Source organism: Scardinius erythrophthalmus (assembly GCF_964197995.2).
Source record: "Scardinius erythrophthalmus genome assembly, chromosome: 25".
In the NCBI taxonomy this organism is placed as follows: Eukaryota; Metazoa; Chordata; class Actinopteri; order Cypriniformes; family Leuciscidae; genus Scardinius; species Scardinius erythrophthalmus.
In genome coordinates, this window is record NC_138245.1 from 8,103,879 (window position 1) to 8,119,534 (window position 15,656).

General features: G+C 36.8%; 2 protein-coding genes across 7 annotated transcripts in view; one reads left to right on the forward strand and one right to left on the reverse strand.

Annotated features, from left to right (window-relative positions):
• Positions 1 to 8,916, reverse strand: ddx49 (DEAD (Asp-Glu-Ala-Asp) box polypeptide 49). The gene is made up of 13 exons (XM_081358046.1): positions 8,473 to 8,916; positions 6,774 to 6,897; positions 6,276 to 6,361; positions 5,366 to 5,487; positions 5,074 to 5,261; positions 3,658 to 3,798; positions 3,149 to 3,224; positions 2,988 to 3,064; positions 2,796 to 2,893; positions 898 to 972; positions 652 to 740; positions 497 to 568; positions 1 to 252 (listed from the first exon to the last, which is right to left on the reverse strand). The coding sequence occupies exons 1-13, from the start codon at positions 8,585 to 8,587 to the stop codon at positions 106 to 108; spliced, it is 1,410 nt and encodes a 469-aa protein (XP_081214172.1). The 5' UTR covers positions 8,588 to 8,916; the 3' UTR covers positions 1 to 105.
• The window catches only part of klhl26 (kelch-like family member 26), a 26,425-nt gene continuing 19,554 nt past the window's right edge, over positions 8,786 to 15,656 (forward strand). For 2 of the 6 annotated variants that reach the window (XM_081358038.1, XM_081358041.1), the window contains exons 1-3: positions 8,786 to 8,856; positions 8,942 to 9,029; positions 9,214 to 9,333. In XM_081358038.1, coding sequence (XP_081214164.1) covers positions 9,284 to 9,333 — 50 coding nt within the window. In that variant the 5' untranslated portion in view covers positions 8,786 to 8,856; positions 8,942 to 9,029; positions 9,214 to 9,283. Of the gene's footprint in view, positions 8,857 to 8,941; positions 9,151 to 9,213; positions 9,334 to 15,656 lie in introns of those variants that run through there. The other 4 variants (XM_081358039.1, XM_081358042.1, XM_081358040.1 and 1 more) reach the window with 2 other exon arrangements.

Below are 15,656 nucleotides of genomic sequence, written 5' to 3' on the forward strand. Positions count from 1 at the left end.
GTAGTTCATAAAATGCGGTTTATTTTGAAATATTGATCACAGATATTTTATACATTCGTTTATGCTATATACACACCTATGTAAATGTACAATATCAAGAACACTTCAAGAGTCTACTTCTGTCGTTTTTGCATTGTTTTTTTTCTTTTCCTTTTTGTTCTGGAGGCTTTCTTGATTTTTTCCTTTCAGTTTCTTCTTGTTTCTGCTGATCTTATCTAGTTCATTTCTCCTTTTTTCTTCCAAATCTGGATCCTGTGATTGATAAAAAAGAAGTTTGGGTAAAAAATTTAATTTATTTAATATCTGAATTAAGTAAAAAAAAAAACAAAAAAAAAACTGAACCACAAGCAACAAAGTCATTCTGCAAGTACTTTAAAATCCTGTCATCAAATCTAGACAAAAAGACACCTTCTATATAATTTTTTTTGATAGTCTATAATCTTTTTCTGATTCCTGTAATATGTTTAAAGCATGCATTTAAAATAAAACAGCTCACTTTTCCCTCCAGAATCATCTGTTTCCTTTTGTTTATCTTCTTTTTCTCATCAAAATCAGTGGACTCCAGTCTCTATAACAGAATTAACAATTGTAAGATTATGGTTGCATGCGTTATATAAAATGTATATTGAAAAAAAAAAAATCTTCTCTCACAATTTCACACTGTCGTCTTGTTACGTTGACTTGGGTGAGGATCTTCAACACCTCTTTCTCTTCAACAGGAAACTCCTTCAGTTTCACCTCTAAACACACAAAACGGTAATCATAAGCATACTCTTACAGCAAGTAATTTCATAGAAAGTCCATTACTATTACTTGCATTTACAGTGCTTTTATCACAACAGAATATTTAGATTCTAGAGTAAAGTTCTCTCTAAATGAGACAAGTTGTGAACTTACGGGTCTGTTCCTCGATAGCACTGATGAGGTGGATGTCATACTGTGTGACTAGAGTGATTGACACACCATTTCGGCCTGGACAACAGGAAGAGGACGTTATAAAACAGATGGTCCAATTCTGAATTTGTATTTGTTATAGCAATCCAATTAGATGTACTCCTGCTGCTTCAAAATGCTGTTTACATTGTTGTTTTTGCAATGGTTCAGCATTGCATCCAATCACATGCATTTTTTTTAATAACCAGGCAGCCCTAAAGTGAAACAAGTGTACAGCGGCCATAACAGATGTTATGTCACGTCAGATATGATATATTTTAGCAGTAGCACAGTGGTTTTTCAACTGGTGGGTCACACTCACAACCCAAAAATGGGCCGCAGGTCTTTTGAACAAATTCATCTGTCACTTGGTATGGCTAACATCTGACCCAGTGTTTGAAAAATCCCAGTTTTCCATGCATATATAAAATTGTCACTTTTTGTCATGTAATGTTAATAATTTAGTTTAATGCTTGGAAGTTCACGGTAAATGTTAGAACACAGGGGTTGGATAATGAAACGTAAATAGCTGGTTTTAGACCACAATAACATTTTAGTAAGGTGGGGCCATACTGTGCTATTGATGCTGTAGGCAATACAGCATCGATTTGTCTTGGGAATGACAGATACAAGTCCTTCACAGTGGCCAGAGTGATTTTGAGCCATTCTTCCAGAACAGTGGCCAGGTCTCTATATGATGCGGACTTGCTCCTCCAAAATACCCCAAAGTAGCTCAAAAATATTTAGATCTGGCTTCAACTTCACTTTCATGTTCATCAAACCATTCTTACAAATGTAAATGTAAAAGCCTTGCTGTGTGTGTTGGTCATTATCATGCTGATACACTGAACCCCCTTCAGTGTACAATGTTTGAAGCATTAGGTTGCACATGGTCCTCCAGAATGGTTCGGTAGTCCTGGACAGTGACGAACATCAAGCACAGTATGGAATGCCATGATATTGCAGCCCAAACCATCAATGATCAAACCCCGTGCTTCAATCTGGACTCATCAGAGAACAATACATGTTTCACATGGTCCACAGCCCAAGATTTGCACTGTTGGCACCAATGAAACTGACATTTGGCACTGGTACAAGTGATCAAACGATCAAAAGTGACTCTGTGGAGCTCCCGACGAAAAGTTTTGGTGGAAACTGGAGAGTTGAGGAGTGCATTTAAGTCTGCAGCGAGTTGGGCAGCTTTTATGTTTTTTTCTTTATAAAATCCAGGTTGGTACTTGAACATCCCTTTCAGAAAGCTTTCTCTTGCGTCGACAGTTACTCCTGTTGGATGTGGTTCATCCTGCGTGGTGGTATGCCGACATTATCCTGAATACCATAGCTATCGATACACCTCAAAGACTTGCTGTCCTGGTCACAGATGAGCCAACAATTTGTCCTCTTTTGTACCGTAAAATGTCTCCCATTATATTGTGTGTATTGCAATATTTTACGTACAGCTGTGCTATTGCTCTGCTAATTCAACCTTCACACTCTGCTCTTACAGCATATATAGGCACGAAACCTCCAATAATATATTGGCCAGTGTTTCAGTTCCATTGTCCAACCCCTGTATTTCATGTGTAATTTTAAAGGTCATTTTTGCTGCTTCGTATGATTCTTTTATAGAAAATGTTTAATTATATTGTATATTATAAAGCTGTTAGAAAATTTAAAATGACTGATTTTAGTCTTTAATGTTTTGTAGGTTTAATACATATTACAGAAACATAGTATAGAATTGTAATATTAGACCTAACATAAAAAAAAGCCAGAGAAGAATAACAATGTCTAATTTACAAGACAACAAAACTTTAACTGTGGGTTGACATTCAGTTTTGTTAATAGAGCTCTAAACTCACCAGCTCGAGCGGTTCGTCCCACTCTGTGGATGTAGATTTTTGGCAAACCTGGTGTGTTGTGATTAATAACAACTTGCACTGTAGGAATATCTAAACCCCTTCAGATAAGAACAGAACAAACACATAAAGACACGAGAAAGTGGAGTAAATTAGAAAATGGCAAAGAGCAATGAGAAATGTTTGCTTCTGTACCTGGCAGCAACATCTGTGGCTATGAGAACTTTAAAGACGTTGGACTTGAACTTTGCAAGGTTGGCAAAACGCTGTCTCTGAAAGGGGAAGAAAATAAAAGCCATTAGTAGACATTAGGCACTGAGTGAGAATCAATTTTAACTACATAACGTGTCACTTACCTGCTTCATCATTGAGTGCAGAGAGATGGTTGGGAAATTGAATTCACGCAGCATCATTGTGAGTATTTGACAGTTCCTGGAATATTTACACCACAATATCACATAACAATATCATCATTATCAAATAATTATCATTATTATTGGTATCAAATAATAGATTTTTACATTTTCTTTTGAAAATGTGAGTGGTGCTTGCCTGTGCAAACTTGCTAACATAATGCTATGGCAATTTCTAGGTTATTTGGGTGCTAAGCTGGTTTACCAGTTCAAAAGAGCCCCTTAGACATGACTCAGTTTCCTCCTATAATGCAAGTCTATGGGATTTGTCCACCAGGTAAAATGTTAAGTCTGATTGCTTAGAAAAGCTCCTCAACAAGATGTCCATTTTGAGGTAGCATTCATGACCACTGTACATATGATGTAAAGTTTAATACTTATAGTAGGGATTTGCCTTACCAAGCACCACTGATAAACCCTGTAATTATTTTTTTCGGCAACTGAAAACTTACTTGCATGTGTTAGTGAATATTATGATAGACCAATCATCATGTTCATCCTGGAACTTTTGGATGAGATGGACCAAGTACGCATCTTTGACTTTCTCAGGAGTGAGGATGAATCTCTGATCCAGTTCATCTACAGTCCGCACACTGTGAGAGAGAGCCATACCACATAAAAATAATATTAGGCCTTTGTCAGAACAGCTTTAATGCCTATGATAACCCTCTTCCACTAAAATAGTGTTGGTGAACATCTGAATTAATGCATGACTTCAGAACCAAATGACCACGTAACTGCCAACATTAAAACACAACCTGTCCACAAACAAAGTCTCATCAAATTTATACAAAAGAGAAATTCCTTCGGTGGTTTCATCTCAACCGGTCTAACGGTTTCGAAGATATTGGCAAATGTTTTTTTAAGCGCTAAATTACAACTCTACACTAAGCGTAAGGCAAAACCTAGAATGTTTGATATCGTTGGACTCGGCAAGGATTCAGGAATCTAAGGAGATGATCTAATGAGACCACTTTTATGATTTTTGGACAAACCTTTCAGAAGTTATAAGGAAAAATCTACATTTTTCTTATCTCCGGACCAGTAGGTGGCGCTACGCCAAAATGCAGCATGTAGCCTCAAGTCATGCTTGTGATGACGAATCAAGTTTGGTCTGAATACGATAAAGCGTTGCGGAGATACAGCCTTACGTCTGTTTTCGTGAGCACTACGTAAAATTTGTTAATTTGAGAACGGTTTGACGAAATCAACATGAATTATTTTTGTCAGCATGGTCTGAAGATGATCGGGTTAAATTTATGTGAAAATCGAAAATCGTAACGGCCTAGGAGGAGTTAGAAAAGGTAGGTTTTTCCGAGAATTCAAAATGGCAGACAGATTTTCATGACGGAAAATGACGTCATATGGTGCAATCGAATCGTCTTGAGCCGATTTCAAGACGTGAATTTAATTTTTTTTCAATTTTGTTTCTAGCCCTTATGGTTCAAAAGTTATTAGCATAAAAATTAGTGAAACTCTGGACAGTTGGTGACGCTAGACCACACAGTTCCAACCACACAACTTTGCGGAAGTTCGTTAGAACTATGTTTTCGGGAAACATTGACACGTTGAACTATGCTGATAACGACAGAACTTGCGACCAAAGTTGTCTAACGATGCTTTTGGGAAAAGCACCCCAGGGCAGCAATATTAATAGATGTGTTAAACTTGAAGCGGCGCTGCACAGACCGATCGGTGTATGACATCAAAGTACCACGAGAGCAATTTAAAAACATACAGAGCCGTCTGCTCTCTAATCGCTCTCAAGATACTTTGATGATCGGTCTACGCAGCTTCAAGTTGAACACACCTATTTTCTCCTGTACATCTCAAAACATTCTCCCGACACACTTTTGAGCATGACTTACTCTGATTTGTGCTCCCAGAAGAAGGGCCTGTTCATTGCGATGCTCTGCAGCTGCTGTAGCGTGTCCGTGAGTGTGGCACTGAACAGCAGCGTCTGGCGTTTTGCGGGCACAGCACTGAGAATGACCTCTAGATCTTTAGTGAAATCTGTGCAGCCCTGCTCTAAAAGACGGTCAGCTTCATCCAGGATCTGCAGAGAAACACACAACGATTCAAAGAAAACTGTTTTAAAACAAACTAGCTTAAGAATTTAGGTAGATAAAACAACCGTTAGAAAATACATCAAAATCTTACTAGAAATTGGATTCTGTTCAGGTTAACTGTGTCAGAGCTTCGGATGTGATCAGCAAGTCGTCCCGGAGTGGCAACAACAACATGCGGCTTTTTCGACAACTCCAAACCCTGAGTGACCATGTCTAATTGAAGAGAAAATAAAATAAAGTTTGTCTCTTAAAGTGCCCCTAATATGCTTCTTCAGATATTACCTTTCATGCAGTGTGTAATATAGTGGTTTGTGAATGTAAAAGGTCAGCAAAGTTTCAAAGATCAAAGTGCACAATAAATGAGTAAAGAGTTATTGTCTCCCAAAAGAAAGAACCGATTTTGAACTGCCTGAAACGAGTCGTCATTAATTCTAACCTATGTAACAGATTTGCATAATGTCACAGCCTATGGTCTTCCAACAACATCTACTTTGACCCGCCGTCAAACTCTGTAGCCAGGAAGAGTTTGGTTCGTGTAGTCGACATGTTGAAAAGATGCAATAATCTGTGCTGTGAAAGCGATGAAATTCAGATATGGTAATGGGTGTTTCGCTTCCAGCATGAGCTGTAAGCAGTAGACCAATCAAAACACTGGGCCATCTGACCAATCAGAGCAGAATAGGCTCTCAGAAAGGACAGGTTTAGAGAGACTGAATTCTTCATCAAACAGTTTCAGTCACAAAGAGGTGATACTGCAATGCATTTATTAGAGTCAATAAAGGTTTTTTTTTTTTTTTTTTTTTTTTACCCTGGATCATTGTAAACCTATTGTAGGAGACCTACTAACAAAATTAGGAACCTTTAAAATAGCATGATAGGGGCACTTTAATAAATATGCATTTTATAAATAACAGTTTTCTATAAACATTAAGCACTGTTTTTGCTTTGTGAATAAATGAGCCCTAAAGGATGACCAAGCAGAGCTCTGAATATGATCTTACCCATTCCTCCTACAATGATACAGTCCTTTAAGCCTAGGGGCTTCCCTAATGCTCTGAACTGTTCTGCGATCTGGTAAGCAAGCTCTCTGGACAGAAAACAGACCAAAATTAATACATGTTTACTAATAAATTTGTATACATTTTAAATTTGTTTCTCTTTAGTTAATGAACTATGAACTAACATGAATGATCAAGGTATAATATATATATATATATATATATATATATATATATATATATATATGAAAAGTACAGAACATTTTCATGGTTCAGTACTGTTTTTAAATTTTTGTAATAAAGTTCAGTACTATTTTATGTCTTATGTTTGTTTCAATTCAGTATCCATGCTAAAACTATCGGTTGATTAATCAGTTATCGGCCAACCTAGTTATCATTATTGGAAAAATTCACTATCGGTCGACCTCTATTTGAAATATTTTTGTGTAAATAAAGATTTGAATGTTCAGTCAATAAAAATCATAAAATATAAAAGTAAACCTGGTGGGTGTTAACACCAAGCAGAAAACACCATAAGGGTCCTCAGATAACTTCTGCACCACTGGAAGAACAAATGCTGCCGTTTTTCCACTTCCAGTTTTTGCACAGCCCATGCAATCCCGACCTATGTGAAAGACAGAATTCGGATTAAGCAAATTAAAAAATAAAGAACAACTGTTTTGTTCAATATGACCCCCGATGACAGGCAAAATCACAATCACACTTTATTATTAACACACTTAATTCCACTAGTGACATTAGTTTTGAGTTTAAAGAGTGTAAACTATAAATGAAAGGCCAGATTGTCTCGATTACTTGAAATATATATATATATATATATATATATATATATATATATATATATATATATATATATATATATATATATATATATATATATATATTTTTTTTTTTTTTAAATGTATAGATGTCCATAAAAGCAAGAACATAAATCCCGTCATGATACAGATGCAACAGATATATCGGGCACATAAAATATTCATATGCTTATTATTATTATTATTTTCCTCCTGAGCATAGGAAAAAAAATTAAAAATATAATTTTAGATAAATTATATTTTATTCATATGTTATGCTTTGTCCTCTGTAGAGGACACCAGGACTAAATCTTTTTAAAAATAAAAAGACATGAATGAGCAAATAAATAGGCAAAAACAGATTTTTTTTGTTTTTTTGTTTCAGGATTTTATATACCAAACTTTGTAAAAAGATGATTCTCAACAATATCATGAAAGATATAACAGAATGATTTGATATACCAGTTTGCTTTATGCAATGTGTGTAAAATGGCCATAAGGTTTTTTTCCCCCCATTTTATACAATGTACATTGAATCTAATGTGCATATTAATGTGTTCTTGGGGCAACATGTAATGAAAAAAGAAGCGTAACAATGGGAGTAGTAATTGGCAATATTTTCATAATAATATCTAATATAGGAATATTGAAATATAATTTCTTTCCCTATTCACTTGTTGTGTCTCCCAAAATGCATGATAAACATGATTTAAGTCTTGGTGTCCTCTACAGTGTACATGTATGAAATCGATGTCTTGTTTCATAACAGAAAGTCATATTTTGATTTGAAACCCAATAACATTTTCCTGAGATGTTTATTTATGGAAAACAATTAAAAAATGCGTCAGATTTAAATGATAATTACAAAATATTATCAAATTTCATTTTCCATAAGAGTGTTAAATTTGATCACTAAATTAATGTCAGTAATTTTTAAAGTCCAAGCAGTTGTCATTGTGAAACAACTTTGCAAATGTCATTCGGTTCACAAAAGTTACCAACAGTCAACTACTCAAAACAACAACAAACAGCTTTGTATAAATGTAATAATAGAAATATAAAGGCATACATAATAATAATAATAATAAAAAAATGTTTTATTATAGTCTAATAATCATACAGCTATTATTGTGCCAAAAGCACAAATATAAATGTTCCCCGCCAAAATACTTTCTAATAAAAATATTAAGACAATATTAAACCAAGAATAAATACTTTGTTGTTATTGTTGTTTAGAAAAGACACAGTTTGGTTGTGCCATCCATGAATACATGTGCTCGCGAATTAATACTTATAATGATCTATGTAAAGCCTATTAATGAACGTGATCTGTCTATTTTCATTGGTTTTACAGTTTTTATAAAGCAGATATAAATCTTTACCCTCCAATATGGCAGGAATGCATTTCTCCTGTACAGGGGTCGGTCGGCTGATGCCCATCTGCTTACACTGCTGAATCAACCACTCACACAGTCCGAGAGACTCAAACGTGGCCATTTTACACAGGGTTATCTAAAAACAAAATGTCCAAAACATGAACTAATCTGTATTAATGTTGCTTTGAGCGCATTTAAATGCCCTTTACAAGTTGAAAACAAGCTTCCTCGTGCGAATCTGTGACGGACGCGTGAATTGGACGTCATATGATGACGCGTTGAAAAAGGGAATGACCACGCCCCTCACGTCAAGAACTGCGCCTTTTGACAGCGAAAATAGCGAGAGAGATCATGTATGATAAAAACATTGCAACAAACTCGCCAGGCCAGGTATGAATGCCTTATTCCCTCCATGCAAATGTATTTACACGAATACACGTGCTTTATTCTGATTAGCTGTGTCATTTGGGGGCAGATGTAATGCGAATGAGCTCGTGAGTGGTGTGCTCGTGAGCGCGCAGCTGAAACCGCGGGGTCGAGCAAAGGGTGAGAGGCGCGTGCAGGTGAGCTGAACATTAACAACTCTGTGTTAGTGTTCAGGCCCTACAATATTAATGCAGTATAAATCATTACTTTCCTTTCTAATGTTCTCATTGTCTCGTAGCAGCCTATGCACTTGAAACTGTAAGTATGATATGGGTTGTTGTTGTTTTGTCATTGAATTGTTGTATTTCTTATTTTATTAAGATTGAGAATGGTTAGCGGTTATTTGGGCTTCTGCACATGATGACCTTCCTCATCCTCATCCTCGCTGAGCATGGCGGAGTCAGATGGTGTGGAGTTCTCTGTGAATCGAGCTCAAAGCAGGTAGGCATGGATGTAGCATGAAATGTGGCATGCGATGCGTTTGATGCATGCATAGAGAGAGGTTGCTCCACAATTCAACAGGGTTAAGTGCTAATATTAGTAAAAAAAACGAAATTTATTGTTCTTTATTTAGACATTTTTTGAATATTAGGTGCACTCCGTAATGTTTTGTTAAAGTTTTATATGTAAAGAAATGAAAAGCACTTTTGAAAAATATCATTACAGTGACATTTACCCCAACATATGTAATGAAGAAGGCTTCAGAGTCAGACACAATTTTTCTAGAATAAAAAAATTGTTTTTTGTGTTCTGCATGGAGTGGGTTGCCCTCTTGGGTGCAGCCATGTTGACATCACATGGCCAGCTGTGTAGGAATTGCATTTTATCTGTCCTGTAATGGTAAATGAGCAATATCAAGAGGGTTTTTTTTTTACATTTATTGATATCAGTTGGATATAAATTGGAAGTTGTCATTGCGCATGCTCTTTTCCCTATTTTTACGTTTAGATTGCCTTTCAAAACTCGTTAAAGATTAATATTCGAAAACACTTTATTTATTAAGAGTGTTTCATGTAATCTTTAGCAAATTTTGAAATTAGTATCCATTATTTATACTGTACATTAGACCTGCAACTAATGATTATTTTGTTAATCAGTTCTGTTGATTATTTCATTGATTAATCCAGTGGTTCTCAATCCTGGTCCTGGGGACCCACAGCTCTGCACAGTTTGTATGTCTCCCTCATTTAACACACCTGATTCAGATCATCATCTCGTTAGGAAAGAGCTCTATGAACTGAACTGGGAGTGTCAGATAAAGGAGACATATAAAATGTGCAGAGCTGTGGGTCCCCAGGACCAGGATTGAGAACCACTGGATTAATCAGACATAAAAAATCCACAAATTATTAGGGCTGGTCCGAATACCATTTTTTGAGCTTTGAAGCTTCGGAGAGAGGGGGCTGAACATATTCTCCTCTCTAATAAAGGCAGGAATCTGTGTTTGTCTGTCCGTTTGCATTTTGAATATTTCGAGAACCGTTCATCCAATCGACTTCACAAGGGAGTGCAGTGTCGCATTTGGTGCAATATAGATGGACACGCGAGACATTCAGAATTAATAAACTTTTAGTAAACTACAGAACAGCGCGAGCGGGAAGCGGCGCGCCTCACGCGGGCAGGGCTTATATGCTCCGAGACCAGACACTGCATTTGTGATATAAAACGTACACACACAGGTCTGTTAACTTAAGCAATACTTTTAAGGTAGGTCTAGTCTCAAATTTTTCTGACTAACAAATTTCTGACACAGTAAAGGGTAGATTTAAAGGGGACCTATTATGCCCTTTTTCACAAGATGTAAAATAAGTCTCTGATGTGCCCAGAGTGTATATGTGAAGTTTTAGCTCAAAATACCCAACAGAATTTTATTTACAGCACGTTTAAATCATCATTTTTTGGGTCTGTGAAAAACGCACTGTTTTAGTGCTTCTCCTTTAATGCTAATGAGCTGCTGGTTCACGGCACAGGGGGCGGAGCCTAAACAGCCGCGATCAGAGCCAGAACAGGGAAGATGATAATAATAAAACAGACAGTCACAGTAATGGTGTTCATTTCGGCCATAAAAATGCCTTCAGAGTCAGAGAATATATGCTGTATGGAGTTGGAACAGGTATAGTTTAGTTTAATTACGATTATAACCTATTTGGCATTGCTTGTATACATTAATGCAAGCCTGCTGTAGGTCTCCGTCTGACGATCTGAATTGTCTGAATGATGACACAAAATATACTGATGAGTTTATTAAAGTTTACTGTATGTCACACAAAATATGAAGCATCAGTTTTTCTTCAGAAAATCACTGTTAGAGCTGAGTAAACAGTATAAGAAGTGCATAAGTAACTTGCATACATTTCTGTAGAGTTGAGGGAGCATTTTCTTTGAAAACAAAATGAATCCACCTCGTCTTCAGTGGCTGGCAGATTTCAAGAGTAGAGAGAGCTATGTGAATGAATACATCCAGCTACAACACCTTCAACGCTTGGGAGATGCTTCGACGCTTCTCGTGAGTGCATTGCTGCAGCAATGGCTGATGTGTACAACTCGCAGTGAACTCGATCAGGGCGGGTCTAAGTTAGAACGGCAGTGTCAGTCAACACTTGTGGGGGCGGGGCCTGTGGCTTTAGTGATGTCACTAAAGCCACATTCTGAAAACAGGTCGTTTGGAGAGACTGCTTATGATTTATGGGGATTAAAAAAAAAAGGAGTGAGTGGATTTTTATCACTGTAGGGTGGTTGTGTACACACACTGCCAACACACATTTATGTCCAAACACCATACAAAAGTGAATTTAGCATAATAGGTCCCCTTTAAATAAAGAAAAACGAAATTTAAATAAAGAAAAACGAAATTTAAATAAAGAAAAAACGAAATTTAAATAAAGAAAAACGAAGTTTAAATAAATTACGGTAAATTAAAAACGAGATTGATAATAATGGGTAAAAAGGCATTTTTTAAAGGCACACAGATTAGCGGCTGACAGGACAGGAAAGTCCGTTTTTCTGAGTTGAGAGACTTTTTATTTCAGCATACAATTAGGCCTACGTCTCTGGCGTTATTTTTTAGACATTTTGTTTCTATTATTCTATTTTCCACAGTGTCAAAGCAATGCAGCTTAACCCAAAACACAAGCTCAGACATGCACTTCGGTCCATACAATTCTGCGCTCTAGCCAGAGAACACTCCTGTTGCTGGAACACTTAGGCGTCGGTTCTATTTCTAGCATGCACGCGTTTTCCGCGTGGCTCGAGCCGTGCCTGAGACGCGTGGCTCACGCAGGCAGTTTGCAAAAACCCCAAAAAAATCAACTGGTTATTTGCCGTTTTGAAGCAGAAGTTAAAATGACTAAATCAAAAATTGTAATAAACAGAAACAAAAGCACAAAATGTTAACTTGTACAAGGTATGAGGAACACACACATTTACTCGACTGAACATAGTAGCCTAATGATTTTACATTTATAGGCTTCTCCAACAATAGTCCCTTTACTGTTACTGCCCTCATTAAAATACGATTACTTGTGTTAAATGTTGAAATTTAAATCTAGATCAAATTTCTAACAAGAAATATTTCAGCAAAATGAGACAAGGATATAATTGTAAAATGTAAGTTATGCTTTGAGGAAAACATGCCTCAAAAGCATTAAACAGCACATGCATCTGTCAAAGCAGGACAGGGCAAGCCATGGTAAATACTTAGGCTTTGGGCTGAAGCTCTTCAAGGTGTAGTAAGCGATTTCTGAGAAACACTGTTGATATTTGAAATTGACACCCAAATAAACACACCCCAACCCAGAAGAAACACACCCCTCCCTTCATTGGTCCACCCCCATAACTATGCGTGAATCATTCCTGGTTTACACTACAGGAGTTTTAAAATCCTAACCGATTGTAAAATCTGGTTGCAGCACACACTTAAGGAGACCTTTGCAGATTTTCTTCCCTCAAATCTTAAACATGCTCACACTTAGGGCTGCACGATTATGACAAAAAGCATAATTGTCGATTATTCCCTTGAAATTGTAATCAATTACGTTTACCACGATTTACATTGAATGATGTTTTGAATAGTTTGGCCATGGGACCCACATTTCCCCATGGTCATCAAGCCGCGACCCACCTTTTTAGGTATTATATAGGTCTATAATACATTTGTTTACACAAAAATTGTTGACAAGTGTCCCCTACTTAATACAAATAAATTGTAAGAATATGACTAATAGGCCACTGATAAATAAACAGTAGGCCTATGAGGTTAAGCTATTAAATAGCAGTCCCAAACTAGTTTTTGTTAATACAATCTTGGTATGAGCCACCACAGTCATTTAAAAATATACAAAATAACCAATGAGTGGCATTATGGGGTTATGGAAACAACAGTTACCATGGTGATACACAATACTTACAAGAACTGTTAAAGTGAGTGCAGGCTACGAGCGCAGTAAAACAACTGACAGGACATGAAATTTCGTTTTTCTGAGGTGAGAGACTTTATTTCGTATCAAGTTATGAAAATCACGATAGAATAATGACACTGACATATAGCCTGACAACATGTCATCTGACCGCAAATACTGAATATGGACAACGCGTTTTTTTCTGATTTAAAACGTAACGACGTTGCATGCTCCTAGTTTATTTTGCGCTGTGTAATGAAGCGATATACAGCGCGATCCGCCGCATTTGCGCGTGCAATTGAAGAGTGCGCGCTACTGCAGTTTAGCGGCTGACAGGACAGGAAAGTCCGTTTTTCTGAGTTGAGAGACTTTTTATTTCAGCATACAATTAGGCCTACGTCTCTGGTGTTATTTTTTAGTCAAAAGTTATGAGCGTGTAAGACATGCTCACGAGCACATTATGTTATTTCACACGCGCAAAAATGAACCTTCAGCTGGCATGATAAAAGTACTCGCGCACAAATTCAACAACCGAGAGGTGTACAGGTAGCTGCGAGCGAGCGCCTGGCATACTCTCATAGGTTAACTCTGCTTGTACAGTGGAATCCTGCTCGCGCGCAGCGGGCTTCTGCTCGCGGAATGCTGTTTTGCTCGCGCAGTGGATTTCTGCTCGCTCAGCTGATTTCTGCTCCCTCGAGTCTACACGACTTTTGACAATTTGGGGGCGGAAACCAAGGAGGGCACTGACCCTCTTATGATTGGTCACTTTCATCATGGAAAATCTTGGGAAATCCTAACCCCGCCCACCTTCTGACGCAGCGCGCGTCACTCAGCTCGCTCTGCTACTCCGGTTATCTCTGTGTATATTTTAGGCAACGACCCAATGTTGTAAAGTATGGAAGCTTGTTTCCGCCACAAAATAAAAAAAATAAAAGATAATTGCGACTTTTTATCTCACAATTGCGAGTTTACATCTCGCAATTCTGACTTTATTTCTCAGAATTGCGAGATATAAAGTCAGAATTGCGTGATATAAAGTCAGAATTCTGAGATATAAAGTCAGAATTGTGAGATATAAAGTCGCAATTGCGTCTTATAAAGTCAGGATTCTGACTTTTTTTCTCGCAATTGCGACTTTATATCACGCAATTCTGACTTTATATCTCAGAATTCTGACTTTATATCACGCAATTCTGACTTTATAACACATAATTGCGAGTTTATATCTCGCAATTCTGACATCTTTTCTCAGAATTGTGAGATATAAAGTCCAATTATAAGGGGGAAAAAAAGACGGACTTTTTTTTTTTTACCTCAGAATAGTTTATATCTCACAATTCTGACTTTATAACACGCAATTGCGACTTTATATCATGCAATTCTGACTTTATATCTCCCAATTGCGTGATATAAAGTCAGAATTCTGAGATATAAAGTCAGAATTCTGAGATATAAAGTCAGAATTGCGTGATATAAAGTCGCAATTGCGAGAAAAAAAGTCAGAATTCTGACTTTATAACACGCAATTCTGACTTTATATCTCAGAATTCTGACTTTATAACACGCAATTGCGACTTTATATCATGCAATTCTGACTTTATATCTCCCAATTGCGTGATATAAAGTCAGAATTCTGAGATATAAAGTCAGAATGCTGAGATATAAAGTCAGAATTGCGTGATATAAAGTCGCAATTGCGAGAAAAAAAGTCAGAATTCTGACTTTATAACACGCAATTCTGACTTTATATCTCAGAATTCTGACTTTATAACACGCAATTGCGACTTTAAAACACGCAATTCTGACTTTATATCTCGCAATTCTGAGAAATAAAGTCAGAATTGCGAGATGTAAACTCGCAATTGTGAGATAAAAAGTCGCAATTATCTTTTTTTTATTATTATTTTGTGGCGGAAACAAGCTTCCATAGTAAAGCAGTTTTTTTTAAAGCAGTTTTTTTTTTTTTAGGCTATCATAATTTTTTATGAAGATCATGCAATCATGACCATGCCAATTACACTATATGTCACTCAGGCTTCACTAACGTGATTGGTACCATAGACTATAGGCTAGACCATAGACTGCCATCAAGGCCTCAGTGAAGGGGATTATGTGAACAGAAGGGGGTTAAAAATGTAGGCTAAATGTGCAGCCCAGTTACTATTGTGATTCTTAATATTCCAGATTAGTAATATTATATCAAAAAGGCAGTTGACCAAAATCTTCCATATCACAAATGTGAAAGCAAAATGGCCAGGATCTGTGCATGACTTAAGAATTTTCAGAGATTTACATTTATGCACATTATTTGAAAGTGGTAAGGAAAGTTCCACAATTAAATATCAAGCTCACTGTATTACACTGATT

Bases quoted from the DNA above. Each gene is read 5' to 3' on its own strand.
- ddx49 (XM_081358046.1), bottom strand. From the start codon at position 8,587: ATGGCCACGTTTGAGTCTCTCGGACTGTGTGAGTGGTTGATTCAGCAG. The intron at 6,898-8,472 runs GTAAAGATTTAT...TCTTTCACATAG, and splicing joins CATTCCTGCCATATTGGAGG to GTCGGGATTGCATGGGCTGT. The intron at 6,362-6,773 runs GTTTACTTTTAT...TTTTCTGTCCAG, and splicing joins TTGGTGTTAACACCCACCAG to AGAGCTTGCTTACCAGATCG.